The 23,122-nt window shown below is 54.2% G+C and overlaps 1 protein-coding gene and 1 long non-coding RNA gene across 2 annotated transcripts; both read right to left on the bottom strand.

The window, feature by feature from the left end:
- Window positions 1-6,915: 6,915 nt before the first annotated feature.
- Window positions 6,916-21,601, bottom strand: UBE2S (ubiquitin conjugating enzyme E2 S). Its single transcript, XM_074531683.1, is given in 9 exon segments — window positions 6,916-8,106; window positions 8,108-8,256; window positions 8,258-8,353; window positions 9,881-10,071; window positions 14,079-14,226; window positions 15,392-15,415; window positions 16,371-19,490; window positions 20,064-20,194; window positions 21,448-21,601. Coding segments are annotated over 7 exon segments (669 nt in total). The 5' UTR covers window positions 16,374-19,490; window positions 20,064-20,194; window positions 21,448-21,601; the 3' UTR covers window positions 6,916-8,048.
- Window positions 21,602-22,075: 474 nt separating this feature from the next.
- LOC141726702 (uncharacterized) lies at window positions 22,076-23,065 on the bottom strand. The gene is made up of 2 exons (XR_012577744.1): window positions 22,995-23,065; window positions 22,076-22,189 (listed from the first exon to the last, which is right to left on the bottom strand). It is a non-coding gene; the product is annotated as an uncharacterized LOC141726702 (long non-coding RNA).
- Between the last annotated feature and the right edge of the window lie 57 nt (window positions 23,066-23,122).

The raw sequence follows: 23,122 nt of genomic DNA, 5'->3' as shown, positions 1-23,122 counted from the left end.
ACGACAGTCGCGCTTTACGGCACATTTTACGACAGTCGCGCTTTACGGCACCTTTTACGACAGTCGGGCTTTACGGCCGATTTTACGACAGTCCCGCTTTACGGCAGTTTTACGACAGTCGCGCTTTACGGCCGATTTTACGACAGTCGCGCTTTACGGCCGATTTTACGACAGTCGCGCTTTACGGCACCTTTTACGACAGTCGCGCTTTACGGCACCTTTTACGACAGTCGCGCTTTACGGCCGATTTTACGACAGTCGCGTTTTACGGCCGATTTTACGACAGTCGCGCTTTACTGCCGATTTTACGACAGTCGCGCTTTACGGCACCTTTTACGACAGTCGCGCTTTACGGCAGTTTTACGACAGTCGCGCTTTACGGCCGATTTTACGACAGTCGCGCTTTACGGCCGATTTTACGACAGTCCCGCTTTACGGCAGTTTTACGACAGTCGCGCTTTACGGCCGATTTTACGACAGTCGCGCTTTACGGCCGATTTTACGACAGTCGCGCTTCACGGCCGATTTTACGACAGTCGCGCTTTACGGCACTTTTACGACAGTCGCGCTTAACGGCAGTTTTACGACAGTCGCGCTTTACGGCCGATTTTACGACAGTCGCGCTTTACGGCAGTTTTACGACAGTCGCGCTTTACGGCACCTTTTACGACAGTCGCGCTTTACGGCCGATTTTACGACAGTCGCGCTTTACGGCCGATTTTACGACAGTCGCGCTTTACGGCACCTTTTACGACAGTCGCGCTTTACGGCCGATTTTACGACAGTCGCGCTTTACGGCACCTTTTACGACAGTCGCGCTTTACGGCACCTTTTACGACAGTCGCGCTTTACGGCAGTTTTACGACAGTCGCGCTTTACGGCAGTTTTACGACAGTCGCGCTTTACGGCCGATTTTACGACAGTCCCGCTTTACGGCAGTTTTACGACAGTCGCGCTTTACGGCCGATTTTACGACAGTCGCGCTTTACGGCAGTTTCACGACAGTCGCGCTTTACGGCACCTTTTACGACAGTCGCGCTTTACGGCACCTTTTACGACAGTCGCGCTTTACGGCCGATTTTACGACAGTCGCGCTTTACGGCACATTTTACGACAGTCGCGCTTTACGGCCGATTTTACGACAGTCGCGCTTTACGGCACCTTTTACGACAGTCGCGCTTTACGGCACCTTTTACGACAGTCGCGCTTTACGGCCGATTTTACGACAGTCGCGCTTTACGGCAGTTTTACGACAGTCGCGCTTTACGGCACCTTTTACGACAGTCGCGCTTTACGGCAGTTTTACGACAGTCGCGCTTTACGGCAGTTTTACGACAGTCGCGCTTTACGGCCGATTTTACGACAGTCGCGCTTTACGGCACCTTTTACGACAGTCGCGCTTTACGGCACCTTTTACGACAGTCGCGCTTTACGGCCGATTTTACGACAGTCGCGCTTTACGGCACCTTTTACGACAGTCGCGCTTTACGGCCGATTTTACGACAGTCGCGCTTTACGGCAGTTTTTACGACAGTCGCGCTTTACGGCCGATTTTACGACAGTCGCGCTTTACGGCACCTTTTACGACAGTCGCGCTTTACGGCAGTTTTACGACAGTCGCGCTTTACGGCCGATTTTACGACAGTCGCGCTTTACAGCACGTTTTACGACAGTCGCGCTTTACGGCAGTTTTACGACAGTCGCGCTTTACGGCACCTTTTACGACAGTCGCGCTTTACGGCAGTTTTACGACAGTCGCGCTTTACGGCCGATTTTACGACAGTCGCGCTTTACGGCAGTTTTACGACAGTCGCGCTTTACGGCCGATTTTACGACAGTCGCGCTTTACGGCCGATTTTACGACAGTCGCGCTTTACGGCCGATTTTACGACAGTCGCGCTTTACGGCAGTTTTACGACAGTCGCGCTTTACGGCACCTTTTACGACAGTCGCGATTTACGGCACCTTTTACGACAGTCGCGCTTTACGGCACCTTTTACGACAGTCGCGCTTTACGGCAGTTTTACGACAGTCGCGCTTTACGGCACCTTTTACGACAGTCGCGCTTTACGGCAGTTTTACGACAGTCGCGCTTTACGGCACTTTTTACGACAGTCGCGCTTTACGGCCGATTTTACGACAGTCGCGCTTTACGGCACCTTTTACGACAGTCGCGCTTTACGGCACCTTTTACGACAGTCGCGCTTTACGGCAGTTTTACGACAGTCGCGCTTTACGGCAGTTTTACGACAGTCGCGCTTTACGGCCGATTTTACGACAGTCGCGCTTTACGGCACCTTTTACGACAGTCGCGCTTTACGGCCGATTTTACGACAGTCGCGTTTTACGGCCGATTTTACGACAGTCGCGCTTTACTGCCGATTTTACGACAGTCGCGCTTTACGGCACCTTTTACGACAGTCGCGCTTTACGGCAGTTTTACGACAGTCGCGCTTTACGGCAGTTTTACGACAGTCGCGCTTTACGGCACCTTTTACGACAGTCGCGCTTTACGGCACCTTTTACGACAGTCGCGCTTTACGGCAGTTTTACGACAGTCGCGCTTTACTGCCGATTTTACGACAGTCGCGCTTTACGGCACATTTTACGACACTCGCGCTTTACGGCACCTTTTACGACAGTCGGGCTTTACGGCCGATTTTACGACAGTCCCGCTTTACGGCAGTTTTACGACAGTCGCGCTTTACGGCCGATTTTACGACAGTCGCGCTTTACGGCCGATTTTACGACAGTCGCGCTTTACGGCACCTTTTACGGCAGTCGCGCTTTACGGCACCTTTTACGACAGTCGCGCTTTACGGCCGATTTTACGACAGTCGCGCTTTACGGCCCCTTTTACGACAGTCGCGCTTTACGGCAGATTTTACGACAGTCGCGCTTTACGGCACCTTTTACGACAGTCGCGCTTTACGGCAGTTTTACGACAGTCGCGCTTTACGGCCGATTTTACGACAGTCGCGCTTTACGGCCGATTTTACGACAGTCCCGCTTTACGGCAGTTTTACGACAGTCGCGCTTTACGGCCGATTTTACGACAGTCGCGCTTTACGGCCGATTTTACGACAGTCGCGCTTCACGGCCGATTTTACGACAGTCGCGCTTTACGGCAGTTTTACGACAGTCGCGCTTTACGGCACCTTTTACGACAGTCGCGCTTTACGGCCGATTTTACGACAGTCGCGCTTTACGGCAGTTTTACGACAGTCGCGCTTTACGGCAGTTTTACGACAGTCGCGCTTTACGGCCGATTTTACGACAGTCGCGCTTTACGGCAGTTTTACGACAGTCGCGCTTTACGGCACCTTTTACGACAGTCGCGCTTTACGGCCGATTTTACGACAGTCGCGCTTTACGGCCGATTTTACGACAGTCGCGCTTTACGGCACCTTTTACGACAGTCGCGCTTTACGGCCGATTTTACGACAGTCGCGCTTTACGGCACCTTTTACGACAGTCGCGCTTTACGGCAGTTTTACGACAGTCGCGCTTTACGGCCGATTTTACGACAGTCGCGCTTTACGGCACCTTTTACGACAGTCGCGCTTTACGGCACCTTTTACGACAGTCGCGCTTTACGGCAGTTTTACGACAGTCGCGCTTTACGGCCGATTTTACGACAGTCGCGCTTTACGGCACCTTTTACGACAGTCGCGCTTTACGGCACCTTTTACGACAGTCGCGCTTTACGGCCGATTTTACGACAGTCGCGTTTTACGGCCGATTTTACGACAGTCGCGCTTTACGGCCGATTTTACGACAGTCGCGCTTTACGGCGCCTTTTACGACAGTCGCGCTTTACGGCAGTTTTACGACAGTCGCGCTTTACGGCCGATTTTACGACAGTCGCGCTTTACAGCACGTTTTACGACAGTCGCGCTTTACGGCAGTTTTACGACAGTCGCGCTTTACGGCAGTTTTACGACAGTCGCGCTTTACGGCCGATTTTACGACAGTCCCGCTTTACGGCAGTTTTACGACAGTCGCGCTTTACGGCCGATTTTACGACAGTCGCGCTTTACGGCAGTTTCACGACAGTCGCGCTTTACGGCACCTTTTACGACAGTCGCGCTTTACGGCACCTTTTACGACAGTCGCGCTTTACGGCCGATTTTACGACAGTCGCGCTTTACGGCACATTTTACGACAGTCGCGCTTTACGGCCGATTTTACGACAGTCGCGCTTTACGGCACCTTTTACGACAGTCGCGCTTTACGGCACCTTTTACGACAGTCGCGCTTTACGGCCGATTTTACGACAGTCGCGCTTTACGGCAGTTTTACGACAGTCGCGCTTTACGGCACCTTTTACGACAGTCGCGCTTTACGGCAGTTTTACGACAGTCGCGCTTTACGGCAGTTTTACGACAGTCGCGCTTTACGGCCGATTTTACGACAGTCGCGCTTTACGGCACCTTTTACGACAGTCGCGCTTTACGGCACCTTTTACGACAGTCGCGCTTTACGGCCGATTTTACGACAGTCGCGCTTTACGGCACCTTTTACGACAGTCGCGCTTTACGGCCGATTTTACGACAGTCGCGCTTTACGGCCGATTTTACGACAGTCGCGCTTTACGGCCGATTTTACGACAGTCGCGCTTTACGGCACCTTTTACGACAGTCGCGCTTTACGGCAGTTTTACGACAGTCGCGCTTTACGGCCGATTTTACGACAGTCGCGCTTTACAGCACGTTTTACGACAGTCGCGCTTTACGGCAGTTTTACGACAGTCGCGCTTTACGGCACCTTTTACGACAGTCGCGCTTTACGGCAGTTTTACGACAGTCGCGCTTTACGGCCGATTTTACGACAGTCGCGCTTTACGGCAGTTTTACGACAGTCGCGCTTTACGGCCGATTTTACGACAGTCGCGCTTTACGGCCGATTTTACGACAGTCGCGCTTTACGGCAGTTTCACGACAGTCGCGCTTTACGGCCGATTTTACGACAGTCGCGCTTTACGGCACCTTTTACGACAGTCGCGCTTTACGGCACCTTTTACGACAGTCGCGCTTTACGGCCGATTTTACGACAGTCGCGCTTTACGGCAGTTTTACGACAGTCGCGCTTTACGGCACCTTTTACGACAGTCGCGATTTACGGCACCTTTTACGACAGTCGCGCTTTACGGCACCTTTTACGACAGTCGCGCTTTACGGCAGTTTTACGACAGTCGCGCTTTACGGCACCTTTTACGACAGTCGCGCTTTACGGCAGTTTTACGACAGTCGCGCTTTACGGCACTTTTTACGACAGTCGCGCTTTACGGCCGATTTTACGACAGTCGCGCTTTACGGCACCTTTTACGACAGTCGCGCTTTACGGCACCTTTTACGACAGTCGCGCTTTACGGCAGTTTTACGACAGTCGCGCTTTACGGCCGATTTTACGACAGTCGCGCTTTACGGCCGATTTTACGACACTCGCGCTTTACGGCAGTTTTTACGACAGTCGCGCTTTACGGCCGATTTTACGACAGTCGCGCTTTACGGCACCTTTTACGACAGTCGCGCTTTACGGCACCTTTTACGACAGTCGCGCTTTACGGCCGATTTTACGACAGTCGCGCTTTACGGCACCTTTTACGACAGTCGCGCTTTACGGCCGATTTTACGACAGTCGCGCTTTACGGCAGTTTTAAGACAGTCGCGCTTTACGGCCGATTTTACGACAGTCGCGCTTTACGGCACCTTTTACGGCAGTCGCGCTTTACGGCACCTTTTACGACAGTCGCGCTTTACGGCCGATTTTACGACAGTCGCGCTTTACGGCCCCTTTTACGACAGTCGCGCTTTACGGCAGATTTTACGACAGTCGCGCTTTACGGCACCTTTTACGACAGTCGCGCTTTACGGCACCTTTTACGACAGTCGCGCTTTACGGCAGATTTTACGACAGTCGCGCTTTACGGCAGTTTTACGACAGTCGCGCTTTACGGCAGTTTTACGACAGTCGCGCTTTACGGCACCTTTTACGACAGTCGCGCTTTACGGCACCTTTTACGACAGTCGCGCTTTACGGCAGTTCTACGACAGTCGCGCTTTACGGCCGATTTTACGACAGTCGCGCTTTACGCCATTTCCTTTTATGGAACGTTTACCGCGCTTCCCTTTACGGCAGTTTACGTTTTTTTCATTTTTATTTTTAATAAATTTTTTTTAAAATTTTAAGTTATTTTTTTAAATTATATTTTCTTTACTGTATATATTAAAACCTGGATCCTGGGGGGAAGTCAGGAAAATTGAGAATGAAAATTGAGATTTATCCTGAGTTTTGCCCAAAATTCGCCCAGTTCTCCCCTGCAATCTGCTGAAGTTTCCCCCAGAGTCACTCCAGGTACAGTGAGGGCCCAGGAGGCGCCAGGTGTGCTCCAGGTGTGCCCAGGTGAGCTCTGACCATGTCCGGGTGAGCTCAGGTGGGTCCAGGTGAGGCCTGGCTCTGTCCAGGTGCCCCCAGGTGTTCCCAGGTAGGTCCAGGTGAGCCCAGGTCCATGTTCAGGTCCTTTCCAGGTGTGCCCAGGTGAGCTCAGGTGGGTCAGGTGAGCCCAGGAAGGGACTGGGTGTGCCCAGGTCCTTTCCAGATGCCCCAGGTGTGCCCAGGTGAATTCTGCGACAGCCCAGGTGAGCTCAGGTGTGCCCAAATCCATCCCCAGGTGTGCCCAGGTGCCCTCAGGTATATCCAGGTGTGCCCCCAGGTGTCCCCAGGTGTGTCCAGGTGTGATCTGTCCATCCCCAGGTGTGCCCAGGTGCCCTCAGGTATGTCCAGGTGTGTCCCCAGGTGTGCCCAGGTGAGGCCTGGCTGTGCCCAGGTGTGATCTGTCCATGCCCAGGTGTGTCCAGGTGTCCCCAGGTGTGTGCCCAGGTGTGCCCAGGTGCCCCCATCACTCACACCAGCTCTGTTACAAAACCAAGCCTTTAATGGGAATTTTTTGGGATTTTTTTGGGGGAATTTTTGGGGATTTTTTTGGGGGCGTTTTTCACCTTTTTGGGGCTTTTCCCACATAACTTAAAATAACTTAAAGTGGGGGAGGGGCGGCCCCACCCTCCCGCCCCCAAAAATCCCCTCCCCCCCCCCCCCAAAATGGGTCTGGGGGCTCTGGGGAACCCCAAAATGGGGCTGGGGGTGTCAAAGGGGTTTTGAGGCTCCCAAAATGGGTCTGGGGGTGGATTGGGACCCCCAAAATGGGTCTGGGGGCAACGGGGGGGGCTCTGTGAATCCCCAAAATGGGTCTGGGGGCAACGGGGACCCCCCAAAATGGGTCTGGGGGGGTTGGGGTTCCCAAAATGAGTCTGGGGGAGGTTGGGGACCCCCAAAATGAGTCTGGGCAGGGGGGTTGGGTCTCTGGAACCCACCCCTAAATTGAGTCTGGGGTCTCCTACCCCCATCCAAAATTGGGCTTGGGGTCTCTTTCCCCCACCCCCAAATTAAATCTGGGAGCCCCAAAATTGAGTCTGGGGTCTCCGCCCTCAACTAAAGCCTGGGAAGTCTCAGAGCCCCAAAATTAACTCTGGGGGTCTTTCCCCCTCCCCAAATTGAGTCTGGGACCCCCTAAATCGACTCTGGGGTCTCAGATACCCCCCCAAATTGAGTCTGGGGTCTCCATCCCCCAAAACTGAATCTTTGAGGTCTCAGCCTCCCCAGAATTGAGTCTGGGGCGTTTCCCCCTCTTCAAATTGAGTCTGGGACCCCCAAATTGAGTCTGGGACCCCCAAATTGAGTCTGGGGTGTTTCCCCCCTCCCCAAATTGAGTCTGGGACCCCCCAAATTGAGTCTGGGACCCCCAAAAATTGAGTCTGGGACCCCCAAAATTGAGTCTGGGGTGTTTCCCTCTCCCCAAATTGAGTCTGGGACCCCCAAGTTGAGTCTGGGACCCCCAAAATTGAGTCTGGGCCCCCAAAATTGAGTCTGGGACCCCCAAAATTGAGTCTGGGGCGTTTCCCCCTCCCCAAATCGAGTCTGGGCCCCCCCGCATTCAGCCTGGGCTCTCTCACCCCCCGTCCCCAATTGGGTCTGGGGTCTCGCGGCGCTCAGAGCCGGCGCAGGGCGCGTTTCTTGTCCCCCGTTTTTTTTCTTGGGGGGCGCCTTCCTGTCCCCCGCGTGCTTCTTGGGCACGGGGCCGTCGGGGGGGCGCGGGGGCGGCGCCCGAGGCCCCGGGGCCGGGGGGTCCCCGCGCGGTGGGGAGGGGGCTGCGGGCGGGGGGCCCCGTGCATGGATGTCGGTCAGCAGGCGCGCGCGGGGCGGCGAAGCGCTCAAAGTCCTCGAGCAGCAGCCGCGCCGCCTCCTCATTCAGCGCCGACTCGGGGTTGGGCTGGATCAGCAGGCATTTGATGGTCTGGGGGGGGGGGGGGAAATTGGGGAGGGGGCGTCAGGACCCCCGCCCAAAAATACTGCCCCAATTCCTGCTATTTTCCCCAAAAATTTGGGTTTTTTTGACCCAAACTTGAGGTTTTTCCCACCAGAATGGATGGGTTGGGCTGGATCAGCAGCATTTGATGGTCTGGGGTGGGAGAAATTGGGGAGGGGGCGTCAGGACCCCCACCCCAAAAAAACTGACCCAAATCCTGCTCTTTTCCCCAAAAATTTGGCTTTTTTTGGACCAAAATGACCCAAAATAGAGAATTTTTCCCACCATGATTTAAGCCCCTTAAAGTTATTACAATCCCCTCAGAACTGGCCCTGAAATATGGGGAGGGGGCATCAGGACCCCCACCCCAAAAAACTCCCCCAATTCCTGATGGTTCCCCAAAAAATTCGGCTTTTTTGACCCAAATTTGAGGCTTTTCCACCACAATGGATGGGTTGGGCTGGATCAGCAAGCATTTGATGGTCTGGGGGAGAGGGAAATTGGGGAGGGGGCGTCAGGACCTCCGCCCAAAAAAGGGACCCAATTCCTGATGGTCCTCCAAAAAATTCGCATTTTTTGGACCAAAACGACCCAAATTTGAGATTTTTCCCACCATGATTTAAGCCCCTTAAAGTTATCAGAATCTCCTCAGAACTGACCCTGAAATATGGGGAGGGGGCGTCAGGACCCCCACCCTAAAAAACTGCCCCAATTCCTGCTCTTTTCCCCAAAAAATCGGCTTTTTTGACCCAAATTTTAGATTTTTTTCCACCCTGATTTAAGGCCCTGAATTATTTAGAACCACCCCAAAAATTTAGGGGTGTCCAGGTGAACCCCACACCAAAAAAAGACCCAAATCCTGCTGTTTTCCGGTGAGTTTTGCCCCAAAATTGAAATTTTTCCACCCTAATTTATGCCCCTAAACTATTTAAAATCCCCCCAAAAAAATTTGGGGTGCTGGGTGAAGCCTGGCTTTAAAATAAGCCCCAAATTCTGCTGGTTTCTGGTGGGTTTTGCCCTAAAACAGCCCAAAATCTGCTGAAAAACCCCCAAATGTGCCCCAAACCACCCAAAATTCACCCCAAAGCCCCCAAACCGCCCAAAATTCACCCCAAAAACCCCAAATGGGACCCAAACCCCCCAAAATTCACCCAAACCACCCAAAATTCACCCAAACACCCCAAAATTCACCCCAAACCCCAAATTCCCCTCCCAGTGGCTCCCAGTCCCACCATCCCCACTTTTCCTTAATTTATCCCAATTTAACCCCAATTTAATCCCATTTTAACCCCAATATACCCAATTTTACCCCAATTTAACCCAAATTTACCCAAATTTCCCATATTTCACCCCAATTTCGCACCAGCAGCACGTGTCTCAGCCCCAGCTCGGCCCTCCAGTCCCGTTTCAGCACGTTCATGCAGATTTACCCCATTTAACCCAATTTAACCCCAATATACACAATTTTAACCCCAATTTTACCCAAATTTCCCATATTTCACCCCAATTTCGCACCAGCAGCACGTGTCTCAGCCCCAGCTCGGCCCTCCAGTCCCGTTTCAGCACGTTCACGCAGATCTCCCCGCTGGGCCCCACGTTGGGGTGGAAGATTTTGGTCAGGAAAAATCCCTTGGGGGGGGCGGCCGGGAAATCCTTGCCCAGCACGAGCTTCATGCGGAACAGCCCCCCCGCATACGGGGTGCCCTCTGGAATGACAAAAAATGGGATTTACAAACCCCAAAATATCCCAAAAAACGCAAAAATCCACCCCAAAACTCCCCATCTACAGAACCCCAAAAATCGGGGGCTTAGAAACACAAAAAACCCAAAAATCCACCCCAAAAACCCCCACAGGCCCCCGGCGTACGGGGTGCCCTCTGCAATGGCAAAAATTGGGATTTACAAACCCCAAAATATCCCAAAAACCCGAAAATCCACCCCAAAACTCCCCATGTACAGAACCCCAAAAATCGGGGGCTTAGAGACACAAAAAACCCCAAAAATCCACCCCAAAACCCCACAGCCCCCCCGCGTACGGGGTGCCCTCTGGAAAACAAAAAATTGGGATTTACAAACCCTAAAATATCCCAAAAAACCCGAAAATCCACCCCAAAACTCCCATGTACAGAACCCCAAAAATCGGGGGCTTAGAAACACAAAAAACCAAAAAATCCATCCCAAAAACCCCCACAGCCCCCCGGCGTACGGGGTGCCCTCTGCAATGGCAAAAATTGGGATTTAGAGACACCAAAATATCCCAAAAAACCCAAAAATCCACCCCAAAACCCCACAGGCCCCCCGCGTACGGGGTGCCCTCTGGAATGGCAAAAATTGGGATTTAGAGACACCAAAATATCCTAAAAACCCCCAAAAATCCACCCCAAAACTCCCCATGTACAGAACCCCAAAAATCGGGGGCTTAGAGACACAAAAAACCCCAAAAATCCACCCCAAAACCCCCACAGCCCCCCCGCGTACGGGGTGCCCTCTGGAGAGCAAAAAATTGGGGTTAAAGACCCCAAAATATCCTAAAAAACCCCAAAAATCCACCCCAAAACCCTCTGCAAACAGGGAACCCAAAATTGGGAGTCACAGACCCCAAAAACACCTGAAAATCACAAAAATCCACCCCAAAACTCCCACAGCCCCCCGGCATACGGGGTGCCCTCTGCAATGACAAAAATTGGGATTTAGAAACCCTAAAATATCCCAAAAAACCCCCAAAAATCCACCCCAAAACCCCCACAGCCCCCCGGCGTACGGGGTGCCCTCTGGAAAACAAAAAATTGGGATTTAGAGACACCAAAATATCCTAAAAAACAAAAAAAATCCACCCCAAAAACCCCCACAGCCCCCGGCGTACGGGGTGCCCTCTGGAATGGCAAAAATTGGGATTTACAAACACCAAAATATCCCAAAAAACCTGAAAATCTGCCCCAAAAAACCCCACAGCCCCCCCGCGTACGGGGTGCCCTCTGGAAAACAAAAAATTGGGATTTACAAACCCTAAAATATCCCAAAAAACCCAAAAATCCACCCCAAAAAAGCCCCATGTACAGAACCCCAAAAATCAGGGGCTTAGAGACACAAAAACCCCAAAAATCCACCCCAAAAACCCCCACAGCCCCCCCGGGTACGGGGTGCCCTCTGGAAAACAAAAATTGGGATTTAGAGACACCAAAATATCCTAAAAAACCCAAAAATCTGCCCCAAAAACCCCCACAGGCCCCCGGTGTATGGGGTTGCCCTCTGCAGAGCAGAAAATTGGGATTAAGAGACGTCAAAATATCCTAAAAAACCCAAAAATCCACCCAAAAAAAGCCCCACGTACAGAACCCCAAAATCGGGGGCTTAGAGACACAAAAACCCCAAAAATCCACCCCAAAAACCCCCACAGCCCCCCCGCATACGGGGTGCCCTCTGGAACGACAAAAATTGGGATTTAGAAAACCTAAAAACCCCCAAAAAACCCAAAAATCCACCCCAAAAACCCCCACAGCCCCCCGGCGTACAGGGTGCCCTCTGCAGAGCAAAAATTGGCATTTAGAGACGTCAAAATATCCTAAAAAACCCAAAAATGTGCCCCAAAACTCCCCGTGTACAGAACCCCAAAAATCGCGGGCTTAGAGACACAAAAACCCCAAAAAATCTGCCCCAAAAACCCCCACAGCCCCCCCGCGTACGGGGTGCCCTCTGGAAAACAAAAAATTGGGGTTAAAGACCCCAAAATATCCTAAAAACCCCCAAAAAATCAACCCAAAAAACCCTATGTACAGAACCCCAAAAATCGCGGGCTTAGAGACACAAAAAACCCCAAAAATCCATCCCCAAAACCCCCACAGCCCCCCGGCGTACGGGGTGCCCTCTGGAATGAAAAAATTGGGATTTACAAACCCTAAAATATCCCAAAAAACCAAAAAAACCCATCCCCAAAACCCCCACAGCCCCCCCGGCGTACGGGGTGCCCTCTGGAGTGACAAAAAATGGGATTTAGAGACCCCAAAATACCCTAAAAATAAAAAAAAATCCGCCCCAAAAACCCTCCATGTACAGGGAACCCAAAAATTGGAGGTTAGAGACCTTAAAATACCCTAAAAATCCCCAAAAACCCATCCTCAAACCCCCCATGTACAAAACCCCAAAAACTGGGGGGGTTAGGGACCCAAAAAACCAAAAACCCACCCCAAAACCCTCTGAGAACAGGGAACCCAAATTTGGGAGTCAGAGACCCCAAAAAAACCGTAAAAACCCAAAAAATCCATCCCCAAAAATCCCCATTTATGGGGTGCCCTCTGGAACCCCAAAATCAGCGAGTTAGGGACCCCAAAAAAACATAAAAACCCAAAAAAAATCCACCCCAAATACCCCTACAAACCCCCTGAATTCGGGGTGCCCTCTGGAACCCCAAAAATTGGGAGTTAGAGACCCTAAAACCCCAAAAATTCACCCCAAAACCCCCACAGGCCCCCGGCATAGGGACTGCCCTCTGGAACCCCAAAAATTGGGGGTTAGGGACCCCAAAATATCCTAAAAACACCCTAAAAACCCATCCTAAAAACCTCTATGTACAGAACCCCAAAAATCAGAGAGTTGGAGAAGCAAAAAACCCATAAAAACCCCAAAAATCCACCCCAAAACCCCCACATGGAAACACAACAATGAGGGGTTAGAGACCCCAAAATACTCAAAAAACCCCAAAAAACCAATCCTAAACCCCCTCCCATCGTACAGAACCCCAAAAATTGGGATATTAGGGATGCAAGAAACCCATAAAAACCCCAAAATCCACCCCAAAAATCCTTCAGTTTGGGGTGCCCTCTGGAAACACAAAAATGGGGGGTTAAGGACCCCCCAAAAAACCATGAAAAACCCAAAAACAGCCCCAAAAAACGCCCTAAAAACCCCAAACCCTCCCAGTGCTGAGGGCCCTGCCAGGTTTTGGGGTCCAGGGGGGCGATTTTGGGGTCCGGGGAAGGATTTTGGGGTTTCAGCTTTTTGGGCTTTTGGTGGATCCCAGGTTTTCAGGTGCACCCCAGGTTTGAGTGATGGAGTTTTGGGGTACATTTGGGATATTTTGGGGTACATTTGGGATATTCTGGGGTACATTTGGGATATTTTGGGGTACATTTGGGATATTTTGGGGGCTATTTTGGGGTGCCTTACCTGGCCCCTCGATGGCCACCTGCAGGTCGGTGACATTCAGGTGCATCCCCAGGTTTCAGAGAGATATTTTGGGGTACATTTGGGATATTTTGGGGTACATTTGGGACATTTTGGGGTACATTTGGGATATTCAGGTCCCCCATACCTGGCCCCTCGATGGCCACCTGCAGGTTGGTGACGTCCCCTGGGGTACCCCAGGTTTCAGTGATGGATTTTTGGGGTTCAGAGGGATATTTTGGGGTACATTTGGGATATTTTGGGGTACATTTGGGCCATTTTGGGGTACCTTTGGGATATTCAGGTCCCCCGTACCTGGCCCCTCGATGGCCACCTGCAGGTCGGTGACATTCAGGGGTACCCCAGGTTTCAGAGGGATATTTTGGGGTACATTTGGGATATTTTGGGGTACATTTGGGCTATTTTGGGGTGCCGTACCTGGCCCCTCGATGGCCACCTGCAGGTCGGTGACATTCAGGTGCATCCCCAGATTACAGAGGGATATTTTGGGGTACATTTGGGATATTTTGGGGGCTATTTTGGGGTGCCGTACCTGGCCCCTCGATGGCCACCTGCAGGTCGGTGACGTCCTCGTCGTTGGGGAACACCTTGATGCCGTCGGGGGGGTCGGCGCTGAGCAGGGAAACCTCCCTGCAGAGCAGGCGCAGCGTCTGGGGGGGCAGGTTCTCGGCGTTGGGGGTCTGGGGGCAGAAACGGGGGTTCAGGGGGGCAGAAACGGGGTCTGGGGGGCAGAAACGGGGTCTGGGGGGCAGAAATTGGGGTTCAGAGGGGCAGAAACGGGGTCTGGGGGGCAGAAACTGGGGTTCAGAGGGGCAGAAACGGGGTCTGGGGGGCAAAAAACGGGGTCTGGGGGGCAGAAACGGGGTCTGGGGGGCAGAAACGGGGTCTGGGGGGGCAGAAACTGAGGTTCAGAGGGGCAGAAACGGGGTCTGGGGGGCAGAAACTGGGGTCAGGGGTACCCAAAATGGGGTCAGGGGTACCCAAAATGGGTCAGGGGAGCCAAAATGGGGTCTGGGGTACCCAAAATGGGGTCAGGGTACCCAAAATGGGTCTGGGGTACCCAAAATGGGGTCAAAGGTACCCAAAATGGGGTCAGGGGTACCCAAAATGGGTCTGGGGGGGCCAGAATGGGGATCTGGGGTACCCCAAATGGGGTCAGGGGTACCCAAAATGGGTCTGGGGTACCCCAAATGGCTCTGGGGTACCCAAAATGGGGTCAGGGGTACCCAAAATGGGTCTGGGGTATCCAAAATGGGTCTGGGGTGCCAAAATGTGGGTCTGGGGTACCCAAAATGGGGTCAGGGGCACCCAAAATGGGTCTGGGGTACCTCCAAATAAATCCAAAGTCACCCCCTCCCTATTTAGGGCAAGTACGGAGTGAAAAGTAACAGAATTGGATGAAAATGGCCCAAAAATGAGAGGCTGGACCCATCCCTGAAGGGATGAAAACACCTGGAAAATGGTTAAAAAGGAAAAAAGAGCCCCAAAATCTGGGGTTTACCCACATTGGGATCCCCTAAATTGTCCCATCCTGATAAAATCAAAGCAGGAATGAAAAAGTGACAAAATTAGGAGAAAATGACCCAAAAGAAATCCCCAAAATCTGGGATTTACCCACATTGGGATCCCCTAAATTTTGCCCCCTCCCCATAAAACCAAAGCAGGAATAAAATTGGAACCCCCCCCCCCAAAAAAAAGAGATTTAAAACTGCCCCAAAATGTTAAAAATTCACTAAAAAAAAACCCCAAAACGGGCTCAGGAAGATCCTCCTGCGGTAATTTTTGGGGAAAAAGCACCCTGGACCCCCAAATTTGGGGAATTTTCCCCCCCTTTCCCTCACTCACCTGCCAGGCACCACCTCGGGGCTCCTGAGGGGGGCAAAAATGAAAAAAATTGGGGGTGAAAAGGCGTCAAAAAGGCCCAAATTCACCCTAAACTGCCCCAAAATCCCTCTGCAGCTCCCTGAACTCAAAGTGCCCCAAATCCCCCCAAAACTCCCCGAATTTCCCCAGAATTCACCCAAAAACGACACCAAAACCACCAAATTCCCTCAGGACCCTCCTGAATCCTCTGCAATTCCCCACACGAACCCCAAATCCCCTCAGGACGAGCCAAATTCCTGCAAAACTCCACAAACTCCACCCAAAACCCCTCAGAATGCCCCAAATCCCCTAAAAACTCCCGAAATTCCACCCAAATCCCCTCAGAATGCCCCAAATCTCCTCAGGAACCCCCAAAATCATCTTAAGACCCCCCCAAATCTCTTCAGAATTCCCCAGATCCCCTCAAAACTCCCAAATTCCCTAAGGACCCCTCAAACCCCCTCAGAGCTCCCAAAATTCCGCCCAAATCCCCTCAGGATTCCCCAAATCCCCTCAGGACCTCCCAAATCCAAACAGGATCCCCCAAATCCACTCAGAACTCCCCAAATCCCCTCAGATTCACTCCGAGCTCACCAAATTCCGCCCAAATCCCCTCTGGACCCCCCAAACTCCCTCACGACCCCCAAATCCCCTCAGGAGCCGCCAGATCCCCTCAGAGCTCCCAAAATTCCGCCGAAATCCCTTCAGAACCCCCCAAACTCCCTCAGGATCCCCAGATTTCCTCAGGATCGCCCAAACTCCCTCAGGACTCCCAAAATCCCCTCAGAACCCTCCTGGCCCGGCCCAGGCCTGGAACGGCCCGAACACCCCCGGAGCAGGCCCGGAGCGGCCTAACCCCACGCCGGCACCCCCAAACCCTCCTCAAAACCCCCAAAAATCCCACCAGGGACGCCCCAAACCCTCCCAGGACCCCTCAAACCGCCCCCCGGGCCTCCCTCACCATGGCGCCGGGCTGGGCCCCGGCCTGTCCGGGCTGGTTCCGAGCAGGAAGCGGGTCCCTGAGGATGTCCCGCAGGTCGTGCGGGGGTCCCCGCGGTGTGGGGGTGACCCTGGGGCGGGGGGAGGCCGGGGGTCGCCCCCTGTCCCCTCCCCCGGCAGCGCGGTCCCTCCTCCGGCGCCGCCGCCCGCCCGCCGCGCTGAGGGCTCCCCCCGCTCGCGCCGCCGCCTTTATCACCTCGGCCGCGCGCAGGCCCCGCCCACCGGCGCAAAAACCAATCAGCACCGCGCTGGTAGGACAGTGGCCAATCAACAGCTAGGGAAAGGGCGGGCTGTGCGAGCTGATTGGCGAATTCGTGAAGGGAAGGGATCAGGGGGCGGGACCTCGGCGCGTTGTTTGCGTCGTAACGGTCGGCGGAAAGGAGCGGGGCCGCCGGTTTGAACGGCGGTGATTGGCGGGCGCTGTGGCCAATGGGAAAGGGGGAACCGGCAAAAATAACCGGGATTTCCGGACGGCGGGGACCGTGTGGAGTGGCCAATCAGAGCGCGGGGTTTGCCTTATTGGCATGTGGAGGGGCCAATCAGACCGCGGAGTATTCCGCGTGCTCAAAATTCCCCTACAAGAACTCCCGCAAGAGCCCCAAAAAAATCCCAACCCCCCTCAGCCCCAAAATCGCCCGAATTGGCCCCAAATCGGAGGCGGGGGGGGGCTGGAAACGTCACTTTATTCCCCTCCCCCCCGCCCCTCCCCCACCCCGGGGAGGGGCCGGGCCCCGAGGGGGGGAGGGGCGGTGGGCGGAGCTCTAAGGCACGTGGGGTCACTGGGAGGTCACGGGGTCACGGAAGGGGTCACGGGGGTCACGGGGGCTCCCCTCCCCCCGCTATGGCTTCGGTGCGGGCATGACGTCATCAGGGAGGAGGGGCGTGTGTGTGACATCATGGGCGGGCCCAGCCCGCTGTGACATCAGTGGATAAAGGGCGGGGCCTTGGCAGTGATAGGTGACGTCATCGTCGGTGGCTCCGCCCCTCGTGGTGACGTCCTGGTAGGGAGGAGGCGGGGGGGAAAAATCCACAGTGCTGACGTCATCGGGGCAGAGTGACATCATCGGGCAGAGCTGTGACATCATCGGCTGCTCTGGTGGGGCAGGGAGGCTGTGACGTCATTGTCGTGACATCATTTGTCGGGCTGCGACATCATTGTGGGGTTGTGACATCATGGTTGAGTGTGTGATGTCATCAGCACCACGGGCGGGGCTGTGACATCACCAGCTGCCATGTTTGGGGGTGTGACATCATCGGCTGCACAGGTGGGGGGCAGTGACATCATCGTCTGGAGTTGTGACATCACCACAAGGCCACAGAAAGGTGCTGTGACGTCATTGCCAGTGACGCCATCACCACATCACGTCTCTGTTTGGGCCTCTGACGTCATCACTGCGGCTATGATGTCATCAGTTGTCCTCTGACATCATCATTTGGGTTGTGACATCATCGTCGGTCTTATGACGTCATCACCAAGGGATCCCAGACCCCCCAAACTGGGGGGGGGGGGGAATCCTCAAAATTCTGAGAGGAGGCCCCGAATTTTTGGGGATTTCTCCAATTTTTGGGGATTTCCCCAATTTGGGGCCGTTTTGGGGGATTTCCTCCCTCATTTCTGGGGTTTTCCCCATTTTTTTGCCGTTTTCCCCCAAAATTTTCAGCCTTTCCCTCCCCATTTTTTACCTTTTCCCTCCCCCCTTGAACTTCAACCCATTCCCCTCTGATTTTCACCCTTTCTCCCCCAATATTCCCATTTTCCCCTCGATTTTCACAATTTTTCCCCAAATATTTCCCATTTCCCCCGATTTTTGCAGTTCCCCACAAATTTCACCATTTCGACTCAATTTTAACCCTTTTCCCCTCCGTTTTCGCCATTTCCCTCCCCAGATTTTCACCATTTTGCACCCATTTTAACCCTCTCCTCCCTGATTTTCGCTGTTTCCCCCTTAATTTTTTGCCCAAATTTCTCCTTTCTCCTTCCCGATTTTTTTGCCCAATTTTCGACACATCCCACCGATTTTAACCCCTTCCTCTCCGTTTCCCCGCATTTCTAACCCTTTATCCCCCAATTTTCGCATTTTTGTCCATTCCCCCCCCGATTTTTGCGTTTTTCGCCATTTCCCTCCGCTTTTTAACCCTTTCCTCCCCGATCTTTGCCATTTCCCCCCCGATTTTGGCCCGGTTTTTCCCCATTTTTTGCCCGATTTTCCCCATTTTTTCCCCGATTTTTGCCCGATTTTCCCCGTTTTTTTGCCCGATTTTCCCCATTTTTTGCCCAATTTTCCCCATTTTTTTGCCCGATTTTTGCCCGATTTTCCCCGGTTTTTGCCCGATTTTCCCCATTTTTTCCCCGTTTTTTGCCCGATTTTCCCCGTTTTTTGCCCGATTTTTCCCATTTTTTTGCCCGATTTTCCCCATTTTTTTGCCCGATTTTTGCCCGATTTTCCCCATTTTTTGCCCGATTTTTGCCCGATTTTCCCCATCTTTTCCCCGATTTTTGCCCGATTTTCCCCGGTTTTTCCCCGTTTTTTGCCCGATTTTCCCCGTTTTTTGCCCGATTTTCCCCGTTCTTGCGCCCGTTCCCCCCCCGCCGCTCAGACGGTGACCTCGGTGCGGCTCCCGGTGCGCAGCCGGTGCGGGGGTCCCGGCGGGGGCGCGGGGGGCGGGCCCGGGGGCGGCCCCCCCTGCGGCAGCAGCTGCAGCTCGGCCGTGCTCTGCCGCCGCGGCCCCGCCCCCGCCACGCCCCCGAACACCGCGCGCCGCGGGGGCGGCCCCGCCCCGCCCCCTCCCTGCGGGGGCGGTGAGAACGGCGCCCCGCCCCCTCCCCCTCCCATGGCCCCGCCCCCTCCCAGGCTGCTCTGCGAGGCCGCGTGCGAGAGCGGGGGGCGGTTCCGGGGGCGGTTCCTGGGCAGGGTCCCGCCCCCGGCCCCGCCCCAGGCCCCGCCCCCTCCCAGGAACTCCTGGGACAGAACGCGGCGGCCCCGCGGGGGGGGGAGGGGCAGCGTCCCGCGGGGGTGGGGGAGGGGCGGGGCCGCCCAGGGGGGGCCCCAGGGACCCCCGAAATCCTCCAGGTCACGGTCGGCTGCGGGGGGAGGGGAATGGGAGAGAAAGGGTTAATGAGGGGGGGGAGAGACAGAAAGGGTTAATGAGGGGGGAATGGGGAGAGAAAGGGTTAATTGGGGGGAATGGGGGAGGGAAAGGGTTAATGATTGGGAGGGAAAGGGTTAATGGGGAGGGAAGGAAAGGGTTAATGGGGGGAATGGGGGGCTTTTGTGGTGGTTTTTGGTGGTTTTGGGAATTTTAGGGCGATTTTTGGGGCGGTTTTGGGGTAGTTTGGGTTGGTTTTGGGGGTTTTGGCGTTTTTTGGGGGGGGGGTTGGGGTGGCTTGGGGGCATTTTGGGGCATGGTTTGGGGGATTTGAGGGTGGTTTGGGGGTGTTTGGGGGGGATTTTGGGGGATTTTGGGGTAGTTTTTCATGATTTAGGGGTAATTTGGGTCGGGGGTCTCACCCAGGCGCCAAAGGGAGGCCCAGCGGGGGGATTGGGGGTATTTTGGGGTGAATTTTGGCTATTTTGGGGCGGTTTTTTTCGGGATTTTTGGGGCATTTTGGGTCGATTTTTCAGGATTTAAGGGTAATTTGGGTCGGGGGTCTCACCCAGGCGCCGGAGGGAGGCCCAGCGCGCGCCGTCGGCCCGGGGGGGGGCTCTCGTAGGGGGGGGGGCGGGTGCGAGAGGTTGTGGAAGGAGCGGGAGCAGCTCAGGGGGGCGGGGGGCGGCACCCGCCAGTCTGGGAGAGACCCCCAGAAACCCCCCCAAAAATAAAATTAACGGGGGAAAAAACTGGAGAAAAATCCCAAAGATTTACCCCAAAAAAAAACCCTCCAAAACCCCCCAAAAAATAAAATTAACGGGGAAAAAAAATGGAGAAAAATCCCAAAGATTTACCCCAAAAACCCCTCCAAAACCCCCCCAAAAAATAAAATTAACTGGGAAAAAAAAGGAAAAAAAAACCCCAAAGATTTACCCCCAAAAAAAACCCCCAAACCCCCCCCAAAAAATAAAATTAACGGGGGAAAAAAACTGGAGAAAAATCCCAAAGATTTACCCCAAAAAACCCCTCCAAAACCCCCCCAAAAAATAAAATTAACGGGGGGAAAAAACTGGAGAAAAATCCCAAAGATTTACCCCAAAAAACCCCTCCAAAACCCCCCCCAAAAAATAAAATTAACTGGGAAAAAAACTGGAGAAAAATCCCAAAGATTTACCCCAAAAAAACCCCTCCAAACCCCCCCAAAAAATAAAATTAACTGGGAAAAAAAAAAGGGAAAAAACCCCCAAAGATTTACCCCAAAAAACCCCTCCAAAGCCCCTCCAAAAAATAAAATTAACTGGGAAAAAAAAAAAAGGGAAAAAAAATCCCAAAGATTTACCCCAAAAACCCCTCCAAACCCCCAAAAAATAAAAATTAACTGGTAAAAAAAATGAGAAAAATGCCAAAGATTCCTCCCAGAAAAATCAGAGAGACCCCAAAATCCGCCCCCCCCCTCAAAATATCTCAACCTCACCTGGAAAAAAATCCAAATTTTCCCTCCCCAAAAAAAAACCCCAAAAATCCCCCAAAAATCGCCACTAAACCCCCTTAAAAAAAAAAAAAAAAAAAAAAAAAAAAAAAAAAAAAAAACCGAAAAAAACTCCCACAAAACCCCCTCAAAAAATCCAAAAATAAAACCCAAAAAAATCCCCCAAATCTCCTCCCTGAAATTAAAAATGCAAATCCCCCAAATCTCCCCTCCCCAAAAAACCCAAAATCCCCCCAAAATGGCGCCTAAACCCCACAAGACCGCCCAAAAAAAACCCCCCAAAAAACCTCCTAAAAAATCCAAATAAAACCCAAAAAAAACCCCAAAAAAACCCTAAACCCCCCCAAAAAACCCCCCCAAAAAATCCTCAAAAAATCAAAAAAGAACCAAATCCCCCGAATCTTCCCAAAAAAACGCCAAAAATTCCCAAATTTCCCCCAAATTTCCGCGAGACCCTCACCCAGGGTGGCCCCGCGGTGCTCGGGGGTCCCGAAGCCCAGGTGGGCGTAGCCGCTCTCTGCCAATGAGGGAGGGGCTCATTAGCATCTCATTTGCATAAAGTCGCCCTCGAGACCCCCTCCCCAAATCCCCCCAAAACCATTCTGAGACCCACGAAATCCCCCCAAATCTCCCTGGGACCCCCCAGATCCTCCCCAAATCCCCCCGGGACCCCCCAAATCCCCCCGGGACCCCCCAAATCCTCCCCAAATCCCCCTGGGACCCCCCAGATCCTTCCCTGGGACCCCCCAAATCCTCCCCAAACCCCACCAGGAGCCCCTCAAGTCCCCACAAATTCCCCACCGGGACCCCCCAAATCCTCCCCAATCCCCCCTGGGACCCCCCAAACCCTCCCAAATCCATTCGGGACCCTCCCATACCCCCCAAACCCCACCAGGACCCCCCAAATCCCCCCAAACCCCCCCAGATCCCCCCCAAGCCGCCCTGGGACCCCCAAATCCCCCCAGATTCCCCCCAGGACCCCCCAGATCCCCCCAAATCCCCCCAAATTCTCCCCAGGACCCCCCAGATCCCCCCCAAATCCCCCCCCCCCGCACTTGCCGGGCCCGTAGAGGTTTTTGGGGGGCCGGGGGGGTCCCGAGTCGGGGGGAGGGGGCGCCCCCAGGACCCCCCCGCAGCTGCTGCGGCGCTCGGGCCGCGCCCCTCCCCCCCCCGCCTGGTGCCGCAGCGCGTCCACGAGAGCCCTGGGGACAGTGGGGGACATTTGGGGACATTGGGGGGACACTGGGGGATTTGGGGGACATTGGAGGGATTGGGGGGATTTGGGACATTGGGGGGATTTGGGGATATTGGGGGATTGGGGACATTGGGGGCATTGGGGACATTGGGGGGATTGGGGACAGTGGGGACATTGGGGACACTGGGGACATTGGGGGGACTGGGGACAGTGGGGGGATTGGGGAGATTGGGGAGACATTGGGGACATTGGGGACATTTGGGACACTGGGGGACATTGGGGGGGATTGGGGAGATTTGGGACATTGGGGGGATTTGGGGACACTGGGGGGATTTGGGGACATTGGGGGACACTGGGGACATTGGGGGACATTGGGGGGACATTGGGGGGATTGGGGAGATTTGGGGACATTGGGGGGATTGGGGACATTGGGGACATTTGGGGACATTGGGGACAGTGGGGACATTGGGGGGATTGGGGGAACCCCCTGCCCCCCACCCCTCAAACCCGGCCGGGTCCCCGTCCCTGTCCCCGTGTCCCCATCCATGTCCCTGTCCTGGTGTCCCCTGTCCCTTGTCCCCCTCCCTGTCCCTGTGTTCCCCTCCTGGTCCCCATGTCCCTGTCCTGGTCACTGTGTCCCCATGTCCTGGTCACTGTGTCACGGTCCCTGTCCCCATCTCCCTGTCCTGGTGTCTGTGTCCCTGTCCCTGTCCCAATGTCTCCAATATCCCCCAATATCTGCTGTCCCCCCCAATGTCCCCCAATATCTGCTGTCCCCCAATGTCCCCAGTGTCCCCCCGGTGTCCCCTCACCTGGATCTGTCCCCCCCCGGCTCTCGGTGGCCCCCTCCTCTGTTCCCTCGCCCCCAGGCCGCCCTGGGCCCGCACCGCGCCCCGCGCCCCGCGCCCCCCGCCTCCCGGCACCCCGCCCCGACCCCCGT

Source organism: Zonotrichia albicollis, chromosome 38, assembly GCF_047830755.1.
Source record: "Zonotrichia albicollis isolate bZonAlb1 chromosome 38, bZonAlb1.hap1, whole genome shotgun sequence".
In the NCBI taxonomy this organism is placed as follows: domain Eukaryota; kingdom Metazoa; phylum Chordata; class Aves; order Passeriformes; family Passerellidae; genus Zonotrichia; species Zonotrichia albicollis.
Note: the sequence above shows the minus strand (reverse complement) of the source record. Positions and strands in the feature narration are given on the sequence as shown.